This window comes from Glandiceps talaboti, chromosome 2 (genome assembly GCF_964340395.1).
Source record: "Glandiceps talaboti chromosome 2, keGlaTala1.1, whole genome shotgun sequence".
Classification (NCBI taxonomy): domain Eukaryota; kingdom Metazoa; phylum Hemichordata; class Enteropneusta; family Spengelidae; genus Glandiceps; species Glandiceps talaboti.
Genome location: NC_135550.1, coordinates 2,042,694 through 2,057,246, shown reverse-complemented (window position 1 = coordinate 2,057,246; position 14,553 = coordinate 2,042,694). Strand labels below are relative to the sequence as shown.

At 38.8% G+C, this 14,553-nt stretch overlaps 1 protein-coding gene across 1 annotated transcript in view; it reads right to left on the bottom strand.

The window, feature by feature from the left end:
• Positions 1-311: 311 nt before the first annotated feature.
• LOC144449392 (abscission/NoCut checkpoint regulator-like) overlaps positions 312-14,553 on the bottom strand; it is a 30,437-nt gene continuing 16,195 nt past the window's right edge. Inside the window, exons 6-10 of the mRNA XM_078139922.1 lie at positions 9,664-9,951; positions 4,732-4,817; positions 1,577-1,675; positions 962-1,071; positions 312-664 (exon numbers count right to left, since the gene is read on the bottom strand). Of these exons, the coding sequence (XP_077996048.1) occupies positions 601-664; positions 962-1,071; positions 1,577-1,675; positions 4,732-4,817; positions 9,664-9,951 (647 nt within the window). The 3' untranslated portion in view covers positions 312-600. The remainder of the gene's footprint in view (positions 665-961; positions 1,072-1,576; positions 1,676-4,731; positions 4,818-9,663; positions 9,952-14,553) is intronic.

Below are 14,553 nucleotides of genomic sequence, written 5' to 3'. Positions count from 1 at the left end.
ACCAAAAAGACACATTTTTAGCCCTAATTTGCATATCACTGATGGAATCATCCCGTCATGGACAAATCTTACTTTACATCCCCTTAAGAATGTTCCCTCCAAATTTCGCACCAATCTGCCCAGTAGTTTCTGAGTTTAAGTTTTTTGACCAAAAATCACATTTTTTGACCCAAATCACACATCTGTGATGCGATCATTTTGATTTGAACAATTTCCTAACTAGACACCCAAGGTAATGGACCAACCAAATATCATGGCAATCGGTTCAGCAGTTTTTGAGTTTAAGTTGTTTACACACATACACACACACACACACACACACACACAGACAGACAGACAGACAGACGCCGGGCGATCCCTATATCCCTAAAAAGGTAGCAACATACCAGCACTGAACCTAACAATACATACCAGCACTGAACCTAACAATACATACCAGCACTGAACCTAACAATACAGACTACATTGTACATCTCTTTTTCCTCTACTTTTGCAAAAGTAACTTAATCTTGAAGTTCACCATACTGTCCATCTTCTTGTCTGTACAAGACATTAAAAGTAGAACTCGCTCAATTTGTACACCTTATCTTTGACTTGCTGCTACATCTGGAGTGGGTAAGGTGTGGTCTTGTGATCATGTTGATCATATTTATCATGACCCATGCTGTAAAGCAGAATGTAAAATATTACAAGTTAACTGCACAGACATAAACATGTATTGCTATTTTGGGTGGAAAACGTACATGTAAAGTAATTTGCAATTGTTGGCAAGCACAAAAATAGATCTGATCACTTCTAAAGAACTGATCATTTCACTACATGTGTATATTACCATATACTAAGTAATCTGAGAATTACTATGCTAATATCTTCGTTGACAAACAACTAATTTGCATTGACAAACAACCCATGTGTACATACACATGCTTATTTTCAAAAGTCAATACTGTAGCTCACTTACCTGAAACATCTTTTACAGAAAAGATCACCCTCGCAGCCACGACATCTTAGTACAGCATCCTCATTACATATAGAACACCATGGCAACTCATCAGGATCAACAGGTAGGTCCTAGAAGATTAATAGTAAACTCATTTTTTAAAAATTAATCATGCTCATACCAGTTTGTCTGATTATTTATGGAATTACAAACAAAGCAACCATTTTTTGCCACTGTTCTCATTTGAATATAAATCTCGTATAAAGACTTTGAAGAGGTATAAATCTATCACTGAAGATATTCATGCTTGTTTTGATAAATGCACCTGCTGGAGAAAAGAACATGTAGCAAGAAAACAGTTGATTGACCAGAATCTAAAATGGGAAAAAACAGTTACATACAAATACGATAACTTGGAATCTTTAAAATCTCTAGACATTTTAGATTGTGATAGCTCTTCATGCTAATAATGCCCATCTGATAGTCATCTTTTGATCTCACTAATATACATAGTATACATAGAAAGAATGTCTATAAATTAGGAAAGAAATAAAGCAGAATTAATAATGTATGGTGTAGTATTTCAACTATTTCAACTCTAGATTTATGTATGAATTGAAAGTAGTTTAGGTATACCTCTTGTTGTATAGAGTTAGCTCTCTTGATAGCTTTCTCCAACAAATTACCATAACCTTGATCTCGTACTTTGTCATCAAGGGCCTCCTCAGCCAGTATCTGCAGATAATTATATGAGTGAAGAAATCTGTATAAAATCACACTCACAGCAAATTTGCAACAAGGCAAATAATACAGAAGTCATGTATTAATTGTTATCAGCTAACTGTGATTGTATCCAACTTGTTTCCTACTGATGTAGCAATGTTTACAACAAATATTCTCTTCACATGCCATGGGTAAAACAGAATCCATCCTGTTTTGGGTTCTGGTAGTAATTTGGCCTAATTAATGTTTGCAAAAAAAAGGTTTCATGTGGAGGTGTCAATGCTGCAGCCAATCAATGTGCACAATATCTTAGTGCTGACTATGGATTGAACCAAGGTCAGGCAAAACTATGTCTTTGAAAGTTAGTACTGAAACAAACTCATAATAAGAATTTTTTCAAATATAATTCCTACTAAAAATTATTTTGGGCTAACATGGGACTTGCAAACCTGCCACTTTGAAGATCTTGGTTGATGTGTAAGGGAAATGTGATGATAACTATACATCAATCCCTCACTGTTGTAAAAATATAGTCACTTTCTTTGTAAACACAATAATCTGGTCTTGGTTATTTAGACTCTTACAGGAGGGCTATCCTTCTGATTGCATCATATTAGAGTAGATTACATGTATATAGCACAAAGCAAAGGTAAATCATTGCATCTAAACATGCTACGGTAGTTTGGCTATCAAGTTCCCTGTTGTTTGATCCAATGACACTTTGATTACAATAAATGTTTTTAGTATAGTACAGATGACAAAGAACAAACAAAATCTACAAAGATACCAAAATATGATGATAGTTGTGAATCTGACACCACAGGTGTAAAATCAAGTCATATCATTTTGGCTGAAATCTGCTGGCTCCAAATTGGGTTTTTGTCAACAAATTAGATCATTTTTACAGAGTATATAAGAATGGATTAGCTTCAAAATACATACTACATACTTTTGAGTAACTTTTCTGTTTTCTGTTTAGTGTTGTCTGAATAGTAAACAATTTGATAAGGGGTGAACCATTAGATTTCGGGGGGGGGAGGAGGATTTTGAGAGAAAAAAATTTGTCAGCAGGTGAAGGAGGAAAAAAAAATAATTTGATCCCATAATAGCTTGAGAAACAAAATTGTTCAAACAGACAGACAGTAAAAAAAAAATATTGTTGTGATGTGCTGAAATCAGCTAAATTTGGACAGTAATAAAAGGAAGGGGACTCCGAACACCATCAATATTAAATAAGTGTATGACATTGCGTTTACCATATAACCACAGGGTTGTTAATTCAAGTTTGTTAATAAAAGGAAGCATTTTCCAAAGCTGGTTCAAACTTGATTATTTTTGTTAAGTTGGTATAATAAATTGGTTTAAGGTCAGTTCGCCAAGTGACCAGTTTGTCAAAGTTATTGACCCTGGTATTACTATTAGGGTAGGTTAGCAGGGAAGACATTGGCGATAAATCCCCTGGTCGATACCTAGTTGACCCTTCTTTTAAGACGTTACGGACAGGCTGTTGGGGTCCTTCATCAGTCGCAGTTATGTCTAACAAGACAGCGTTCTCGCATTTGTTTGGCTTAAAATTTAATATTGTTCATCAAGCAGAGATGCTAGTATTTCAATCACATTATGATCAGCAAAGCAGCCTTGCTTTTAGAGGCAGTGGACTTCAGTTTAGTTGTGACAAGTATGTCTTTAAGATTTTTGTTTCATCTTTTCTGTGCTATGATTGGTTTGGTCGGGTAGAGTTGGTTCAAGGTTACATTATTGTCTAGCAATTCTTAAATTAATGTTTTGTTAATGCATCTTTTAGTTTAGACGTTTTGATGTTGGGACTATATATGTTGTTTTGAAGACTAGAGGAATCTCTTGAGTTGGTGTCCGATTTTGGAGATAAGGCTCCCTATTCTCATAATGGACCTAACGAGCCAATCACTTCTGATTTGTTGGATCCTCTTTGTGTCAATTTGTTTATGAAGAATTTCAATTTGTTTTGGAAATCTTCTTCGTTACTGCACATTCATACCTCATTGTTTCAATTTAATAACAACCATTAAAGACCGAAATTTGGGTGACATGATTGTCTGTGGAGGTACTGAAAAGTGTCAGTCGGTTTGGCGTAGCCTGGATGACCAGAATGTGGTTTCTACAACCACACATTGTATAAATCGTAACGATCAATACTGTATAGGAACTAGACTAGTTTGGTGTGAGTCTTGATATCCAACCTTTTGGTTTGTTTGAACCTATGACCTTTGTAAATCACCAAATCAAGGCATACTACTTTCCGTTTCTGAGCTGACCAACGGAAATTTTAATGTTGGGTGCATTTCATTTATCTTTTCACTCAAATATTGAGTTCGGTTTGTGTGCCACGGAATAGCATGAATATGACATCTCTGAAAAGTGTCCAAAGTGTTCACATTACAAAAATGGTAACCGACAAAAAAAATTTGCATTGCTTCTGCATATGGAAAAAATAATTTGATGCAGGACTGACAACAGAAAAAAAAATTTGCTGTCGCGATCACAGTGGTGTGGAAAAAAATTTGCTGCCATACCTATTCCCCCCCCCCACACTTGTCTATACCTGACAACTAATCTACAACAACAATGGTCGAAAAAAGGTTTCCAAGATCTTCAGATTTCATGAAACCTTGGGGTTTTTCATATGCTTAAATTTGAGTGGTAAATATTTCCTCTGTCTATTTAATTTCCAGCTTAACACTCAAGGTCAATATGCAACCATATCCCCTAGGTCAATATGCAATCATACCCCCTAGGTCAATATGCAACCATACCCCAAGATCAATAGGCAACCATACCCCCTAGGTCAATATGCAACCATACTCCCTAGGTCAATATGCAACCATACCCCCTAGGTCAATATGAAACCATACCCCCTAGGTCAATATGCAACCATACCCCCTAGGTCAATATGCAACCATACCCCCTAGGTCAATATGAAACCATACCCCCTAGGTCAATATGAAACCATACCCCCTAGCATTTAAATGTAGACTGGATAAACAATTTGTCAAATGTCTCATGCAGTTTTTTACAATAATTATACATACTGATTTGATTAATCTTCTTTGTGCTTCTTCTTCACTGATGATGTCATCATCAACACTGGATGCTGCCACTGCACCTTTAGTTTCACCTTGACATGGGAAAGCAAGTCTGTTTATCAAGTACACATTTCAGTACATACTATTACAGTTTGCTTAATGAGCACACTTCTAATAAAGTTGTACGATTAAACACTCATACCCATTTTAGGCCATTACAGGTTTCTAAAAGATGTAAGTTTTACATTTTCCTTAGAAGGCAACATTTTGGGGCAATTAATGGCAGTTATGGTTTGGTAAAGGAAGTTGGAACACATTTTCGACCAAGCCAAATAATAAATAATGCAAAGTGGACCCCGTTTTGAAGTACACCTTGGCAAGACACCGAAATTTTGTATGAAAGCCCAGGACTCTGCGAGTTTTTATCCTCTTGTGCCGAGAAAGTGGACACTATGTGGCTGCTTTGTGGCCACTGTGTGAGTAGGCAGGTCAGACGCACTGAAAAATTTTCTGCCACTGTGTGTTCACAGCATAAACCCTGACATTGACTAGACAATATCTCTGCTTTGAAAAGTTGGATTTTTATGAATAAAACATCATTTTGTTCACATTTAAAAGGTCAATATTTCTGTTAAAATAATTTTTAGTAAATTTTGGAAGCAATCCGAAAAAAAATACCTTAAAAACGACATTTATTCAACTGCTCACGGCGGTAAAAATCGGCCGTTTTCACTTCCTCACTTCATTTTCGAAGTGCAGGGGACTGTGTCACCTGACCTACACACATGACCCCTTATTTGAAAAGTCATGACATAGTGCGATATGTCACAGCCTCGTTCTGGTGATTCTCTGCCGTTCATTGCCGTTTGAAATCAAAGTTCAAGTTCGCAGTCAATTTGCTACCAGAAGCCCGAGGAATTTCAGGTAAACGATACTTTCATGTTAAAATTTGGTGTTTTTTCTATCAAATCATGTATTTTTAGTGATTTTTAATGAGCGAGTCCTCTGCACTAACGATTTTAGTTTTACTAGTGAACCATCAGTTCGGAATGACACGCGAGTGGAGTTTGAGTGTGAATAGGACGCCATTGTTCATGTACCAGGTCGCAGTGACCATCACATACCACTAGTTCTAAGTGGTCTGAAACTGAAAGTTGGTTAAAGTGATCAATATTGACTTTTTTCATAATAAAATGATCAGGAAGAAGTGTTGTGTTATGTTGAAGTACAAAATTAAAAAAAATATTTTGATATTTAATGATTTTCGCTACTTGTGTGGTTAGGCCTGGATACTTGTCACACGTATACAGACTACAGTAAGTTGAAATTAAAACAGTACACTAGCATATATCACTGTTGTAACGTTGTTGAGAGTTTACAAATCCGTATGCAGACTTCATTTTATTTTCATTTTCTTGTAATTATTGTCAACTTATAATTGTTTTAAAAGTATTGGTTCAAATTTTTACATGCTGTAGAGAATGATTGTGCATTTTAATGTTGATTCAAAGTTACTTCAAACAAGTGTTTATCATGACTGGATGATAGTACTATACTACATTACCAGGTCCACAGATGCCACACTTACACAGTATTTCCTCTTGCTTTTTTTCAGAGAAAAACTGAACTGAAAAGTTCATTAGTGGTTGTCATGGTGAAACATCACTGTCTAGTTTGTCTTTTGTAACAGGATCATATCAGAAATATGCAATTTTGGAAAAATAAAAAATGTGTGTTTTTTTTGTGTTTTTTTTGGTGCAGGGACAATTTAAAATTCAAAGATAACTTGACTAATTATAATGAATACAGTTTATTTTATTCTCTTTCATATTTTACATGTACATTTGCATAATTTAGCCACCTCATTTGCATATTTGTGGAATCTCATATTTGTAGCCCTATTACAATTTTTTTGAATGGTGACATTGGATTCAGCACCATTGAAACATACAAATTCCAAATTTCATGTTGATAGCATAAATAGAAAGAGCTCTACAAGAAATATGCATACGTAATTAGGGGGACTTAGTTTTTTTCAGGTAAACAGTTTTCTGCCGCACCTGGTTTTTAGACAAAGTTGTGATTTCAGTGTACGTTTATTCACATATATGATATATACTTGCAATAATGCCACTTTGCCTAAGTTTACAAATACTTTTTCTGTATGAAAAAAAAATGAAATGCTCTTAAGATGTCATTTTCTTGTTGAAACTATGGTTTAAAAATGAAGGAAACTCAAATTTTCAAAATTTCAAAATGGTGGCAGAAAAAAAATCGGAAAATTTAATACTTTAAAAATCTGTATCTTCAACAGTTCTTGTCCCATTTTAGTCATTCAAGTATCATTTTCTTTCTTTCACCGAGATCTATCTAAGTATGGCAGATTTAATGAGCAATATGTGCATTGAAAAAAGTGCCTGACCTGCCTAGTGTGAGCTATTAATTTTAATTTTTAAAAAATTAAAAATCTAATTTCAGTGACCTAATGTACTATTAGTTGTTGGTAAACTAACATAGGAGCTATTATAACTGTATTGAGAAATTGGAAAGTAAAAATAGCACCAAAGGCATTGTAGCACAACTGTACAGTTTATTAAAAATGTTTATCCACATGTTGATCCATACTAGGTATAGGTGTTTATTTGCTGAATGACTATACAGTTGCCTATCCAACCATGTTGTTATCTTGGCAATATTACTGATCATTTGAATGTTGCTATGGGTGCGGTCTTGTTGCTATGCACATTTACATATATTTTTTGAATGTTTATTCATTTGTCTACTAATTTCTGTTGTTACCTTTGCAATATATGTGATCATTTGGCTGTTTCTATGGGCATGGTCTTGTTGCTAGGCAAATTTACATACATCTTTTGAATGTTTACTCACTTGCCTACCAGATGATGTTGTTAATTGACCAAAATATACTGCCATTTGATTGTTGCTAAGGGCATGGCCATGGTTGCTAGGGCCAATTGTGTCAGAATATTTTGAAGAAAATCGGCAGTATAACACTTCTAGAAACATCTCACCAAGTTTCAGTCTCACTGACCAAGTAGTTTTTGAGTTAGAAGACCAAAATTGTAATTTCTACTGAAATGAATTTCTGTATAAGACTAATACCCACCTTTTAGCTTACTTTTGGGTTTCCCTCTGCTTCCCCTTGATATTGCCAAGTTTAATAAATTTGTGCTCTCTGCACCCTGTGGTCCATCCCTCAGTGGTCACATGACCCTGACTAGCCAATACCCAGAACTCCTTGGTCCTAAAAGCAACCGAAGGTGAAAGAACTGGAGACTTTGGGGAGGAGGGTGGGAGCGCAAAAGGTGGGTATTTATTTTAATAGTCTTACACAGAAATTCATTTCAGTAGAAATTACAATTCTGTACAGACAAATACCCACCTTTTAGCTTATTTTTGGGTAAGCCTAGAATATGACACCTACTTGGTGGAGGGAGTCTCCACAGAGAAAGGCGTAGCAATATTCTAAGCAGAACTGACAGGACCCGGGGTAGACATCCTGGCTGCCTCTTGGGCCATGTCCCGCAGGTAAAAGCTGATGAACGAGTTCTTAGAGCGCCAGGTTCCTGCCTCAATGACTGACTTAATGGGTACGCCAGTGAGTGCCCAGGAAGTAGCCATTGCTCTTACTTCGTAAGCAGTGACTTTAGAAAGTACCTGTGTTGTAGCTGTGGAAAAACTGGATGCTACTTTAATGGTATTAACTCTCCACTTAGAAATATCGGCAGGAGTACAATCCAACTTGTCCGATTTCCAAGGGATGAACAGACAGGCACGATCACCCCTAATATCTTTAGTGCGATTATAGTACCACTTGAGAGCTCTGACAGTGCATAAAAGATATTCTCCTTGCACCAGAATATTAGGTCCAAGGTGAGATAACATAGGGTCGGTGACCTGGTCCCCCATTTTGTTGATGTAAGCCACCACTGTTGTGTTGTCGGTACTGACTAGTACATTGTGGTGAGACACAGGTGAGGAAAAAGGGGTGGTAGGATGGGAACTGTGAACTCCACTGAATGGATACTGGGCGCCAGTAAGCCAACAGGTAGAGCTGAATGCGACACATTCTGAGGTGTGCCCATGGTGAAATGTCGATGATGGAATGGGGAACTTGTAATTCAGACTGAGCATGCTCAGACGCAAAGGATGATGGGATTATCTGTGGTTATCATATTACCTAATCTGGAGCTACCAATAAAAAAAACCCTCCCACAGTTGTCAGGGTATCATTTGTGGTTGCAAACAATGTAACAGTATTGTTTTCAATACCAATTCATATGTATTTATTATCACATTTTCCAGGATACAACATTCAACATGGCGGGTTTGAGAGTCTTGCTGTCTTGCCAAGGTGTACTGGGTATTGGCTAGTCAGGGTCATGTGACCAATGAGAGATGGACCACAGGGTGCAGAGAGCACAAATTTATTAAACTTGGCAATATCAGGGGGAAGCAGAGGGAAACCCGAAAGTAAGCAGACAGTAAGCAGACACTTAGCGATGCCTATAGCACTACTGAACCTGAACAATTTAGCTGTGCTTAAAACAATACAATACTTTCTTTTAGCCCTCATAAAGTAATATAGTGTCATTTTCAGAATGTCTTGCAACACTTAATTATGAATAACTCCTTTTGTGTACAGTAAGTTTGTATGAAAACTCCCCCTACATGTATGTCACAACATTAGTGACTAGCAATCAATGCAAGTACTTCAAATATTTCTTGAAATCTGCAATTCACATTAATTGAAATAGATTTCACCATCTAGGCATTTCATTATTTGGTTTCTTTGCCAGCTCTATGACTTCTGCTCCATGTGCTACATATGTTCTATTTGGTGTAAAGTGCTATTACATGCACTGGGAAATTCAATCTTAAAACAGACATACAGATTACCATGTTAAAATCTCACACCTGTTTCTGACTTCCCACCATCTACAGCACTGTCTCCTCTCAACCTGGCCAACCTGTCCTCTACTTCTTCTTCAATAGTTTTTTGTCCTTCTTCAAGTTTAATTTCCTGTTTGGTTTGTTCTATCAGCTGCCTTATATCAGCTTCTGTTATCTTTCTTGAACCACTACTGTCTCCATCAGACTGTGCCTGAGTTGCCGCTTCACCAACATTTGGTGTAGTTTTTTTGACAGTAGATGGGTCTACAGATTGAGTTGTGCATGTATCCAGTTGTAATGAGTTGTCAATGTCTGTGAGGGAAATAGACATGGTATTTATCATTTACATGCACTTTTCAAAGAAAGAGATACATGAACTCTGAATGGATGGATAATTGGTTAATTTTACTGACAGGGTGGATGGATAGGTGGTTAAACTTGACTGACAGGGTGGATGGACAGGAGATTAACTTGGCTGACAGGGTGGATGGATAGGTGGTTAACTTGACTGACAGGATGGATGGATAGATGGTTAACTTGGCTGACAGGGTGAAAAGATAGGTGGTTAACTTGGCTGACAGGGTGAATAGATAGGTGGTTAACTTGACTGACAGGGTGGATGGACAGGAGATTAACTTGGCTGACAGGATGGATGGATAGGTGGTTAACTTGACTGACAGGATGGATGGATAGTTGGTTAACTTGGCTGACAGGGTGAATAGATAGGTGGTTATCTTGACTGACAGGGTGGATGGATAGGTGGTTAACTTGGCTGACAGGGTGGATGGATAGGTGGTTAACTTGACTGACAGGGTGAATAGATAGGTGGTTAACTTGACTGACAGGGTGAATAGATAGGTGGTTAACTTGACTGAATGGGTGAATAGATAGGTGGTTAACTTGACTGACAGGGTGAATAGATAGGTGGTTAACTTGGCTGACAGGGTGAATAGATAGGTGGTTAACTTGGCTGACAGGGTGAATAGATAGGTGGTTAACTTGACTGACAGGGTGAATAGATAGGTGGTTAACTTGACTGAATGGGTGAATAGATAGGTGGTTAACTTGACTGACAGGGTGAATAGATAGGTGGTTAACTTGACTGACAGGATGGATGGATAGATGGTTAACTTGGCTGACAGGGTGGATGGACAGGAGGTTAACTTGACTGACAGGGTGGATGGATAGGTGGTTAACTTGGCTGACAGGGTGGATGGATAGGTGGTTAACTTGACTGACAGGGTGGATGGATGGACAGGAGGTTAACTTGACTGACAGGGTGGATGGATAGGTGGTTAACTTGACTGACAGGGTGGATGGATAGGTGGTTAAACTTGGCTGACAGGGTGGATGGACAGGAGGTTAACTTGACTGACAGGGTGGATGGACAGGTGGTTATCTTGACTGACAGGGTGAATAGATAGGTGGTTAACTTGACTGAATGGGTGAATAGATAGGTGGTTAACTTGACTGACAGGGTGGATGGATACGTGGTTAACTTGACTGACAGGGTGGATAGATACGTGGTTAACTTGACTGACAGGGTGGATGGATAGGTGGTTAACTTGACTGACAGGGTGGATGGATAGGTGGTTAACTTGGCTGACAGGGTGGATGGATAGATGGTTAACTTGACTGACAGGGTGGATGGATAGGTGGTTAACTTGACTGACAGGATGGATGGATAGATGGTTAACTTGACTGACAGGGTGAATAGATAGGTGGTTAACTTGGCTGACAGGGTGAATAGATAGGTGGTTAACTTGACTGACAGGGTGGATGAATAGGTGGTTAACTTGACTGACAGGGTGGATGGACAGGAGGTTAACTTGATGACAGGGTGGATAGATACGTGGTTAACTTGACTGACAGGGTGAATGGACAGGTGGTTAACTTGACTGACAGGGTGGGTGGATAGGTGGTTAACTTGACTAACAGGGTGAATAGATAGGTGGTTAACTTGACTGACAGGGTGAATAGATAGGTGGTTAACTTGGCTGACAGGGTGAATAGATAGGTGGTTAACTTGACTGACAGGGTGGGTGGATAGGTGGTTAACTTGACTAACAGGGTGAATAGATAGGTGGTTAACTTGACTGACAGGGTGGGTGGATAGGTGGTTAACTTGACTGACAGGGTGGATGAATAGGTGGTTAACTTGACTGACAGGGTGGATGGACAGGAGGTTAACTTGATGACAGGGTGGATAGATACGTGGTTAACTTGACTGACAGGGTGAATGGACAGGTGGTTAACTTGACTGACAGGGTGGGTGGATAGGAGGTTAACTTGACTGACAGGGTGGATGAATAGGTGGTTTACTTGACTGACAGGGTGGATGAATAGGTGGTTAACTTGACTGACATGGTGGATGAATAGGTGGTTAACTTGACTGACAGGGTGGATGGACAGGAGGTTAACTTGATGACAGGGTGGATAGATATGTGGTTAACTTGACTGACAGGGTGAATGGACAGGTGGTTAACTTGACTGACAGGGTGGGAGGATAGGAGGTTAACTTGACTGACAGGGTGGATGAATAGGTAGTTTACTTGACTGACAGGGTGGATGAATAGGTGGTTAACTTGACTGACAGGATGGATGGATAGGTGGTTAACTTGACTGACAGGGTGGATGGATAGGTGGTTAACTTGACTGACAGGGTGGATGGACAGGAGGTTACCTTGGCTGACAGGCTGGGATTTAAAAAAAGAGAGAGAAAGAGAGAGAGAGAGAGAGAGAGAGAGAGAGAGAGAGAGAGAGAGAGAGAGAGAGAGAGAGAGAGAGAGAGAGAGAGAGAGAGAGAGAGAGAGAGAGAGAGAGAGAGAGAGAGAGAGAGGGAGGGAGGGAGGGAGGGAGGGAGGGAGGGAGGGAGGGAGGGAGGGAGGGAGGGAGGGAGGGAGGGGGGGGGGAGGGAGGGAGGGAGGGAGGGAGGGAGGGAGGGAGGGAGGGAGGGAGGGAGAGAGAGAGAGAGAGAGAGAGAGAGAGAGAGAGAGAGAGAGAGAGAGAGAGAGAGAGAGAGAGAGAGAGAGAGAGAGAGAGAGAGAGAGAGATAGTGTCTACCCATCCCTGTTGGTATTATTGTAAAAAACAAACACCTAGAATTTGACTGTTGCTAAGGGCATGGTCATGGTTGCTAGGGCCAATTACTAAGTATGACCCACTGACAATTTGCAGACTATCCCCCAGTAGTCTGAGAGGTAAAGCTCAATACCATCTACAATTTGTATACATCTACAGGACAGACAGACAGACAGACAGACAGACAGACAGACAGACAGACAGACAGACAGACAGACAGAAATCAGGCAACCTATAGTTCAGTGTTAAAGTTACATGTAGGTAGACAATGTTTCCAAGCAACCTCAAGGAGAGATTAATTCTAGAGCCATTCACTCACACTTGTTACATGAAGTACCCCATAAAAATTTCAATGCTTTAATGAGATCAATAAAACAATAATTTCTGTACAGTCCTAAGGCCTCAATATTAGACGTTTCACCAAAATTTCATGGTTTTTAGCCCTAATTTGCGTATCGCTAATGGAATTATCATGTAAGGGAGCCTTCAGTATTTACAAGGGGGGGGGGAGGAAATCACACATGGTCTGTTAAGAAAAACATGACCCTCCCCCTATTCTCCATTCTTAAAAAATGACCCTCCCCTTTGTCCCATTTTGTAAAACGTGACCCTCCCCATGACATTTGCATATACTGAACATTAATCAATATTCCCATTATATGTATACATACAAATATATGTATTAGAAAGCAATATTCGTACATAATTATAAAGTGACAAACAGTAAAAGTCTGGCTAGTTACCTTTCTCTTATAATCATACACAATCTAGTTAGTATCTAAAACGTGCTTTCCATGTTGTGCATACTCTGTCTGATATGGTCACTTGTAAAAGCTCCCTGATATCATTGTCATCATCATCATCATCATCATCATCATCATCATCATCATCTTTTCAATGGGACATTTATTCGTATTTGCCCTATTTACAGTGAATTGTTAAAATATTTACAATTATTCAGCAAAGTACGAATCTTGTCATTGTACAAATACACTATTTACATGTTTTCATTATTCATAACGTACGTAGCTTATAAATGGGTTCAAAACAGATGTTGTTGGAGTTACTGTGACATGTTTAAGTTAAGTAAATCAGTGCTAAAATTCTAAATGTAATTGTCCATTTGATACGCTGGAGATGGTGTTGTTGATGCTCCAAGTTGAGTTGAATATTGTTAGTTGTTCCTTAAGATTGTAATGTTCAAATTCAATCAGTAGTCTGGTGCGAATTCGTGTTTTGAATATTTCCAGTGGGTCGATGGGTGTTACGTCGTTGGTTTTATTTCTTCTGGCAAGATGGATAGATAGCTTCGCTGTAGATGTGATGTGGATGAATAGAAGGAGGGCATTTTTGCTGATAAAGGTGCTGTTTTTCTTCGGTGGGTTTATGAAGAACCATGACGCTGGTGTAGTTTGATTGTCGTTGGTAAGGTGTGATGAGATTGTAGTTATAAAATCCAGAAGCTGTTGAATATGTAAGCAATCCAGGAAAATGTGAGATAGGGAATCTTGTTCTTCACAAAGTGGACAGTTTGAGTCTGGTCGGAAGCCCGCGTTGTGCAGGAATGTACCAGTTGTGTATGCACCGTGCATGATACGCCATTGTAGGTCTCCCTCTCTTTGTATTGTTGGTGGGTAATAGCAAGCTTTGAAATTGGGTTTTATGGAATCTGGTAGACTGAGGATATCTCTCCATACGGTATCTAATCTGGTCGGTAGCTTTAATGCGTGTTGTGCCAAGATCAGGTATTTATAAATGGCACCTTTTTCCAGTTTATACAGTGCCAGGTTGAGTTCCGGTGAATGATGGAGTTCAATTGAATACTGTGTATTT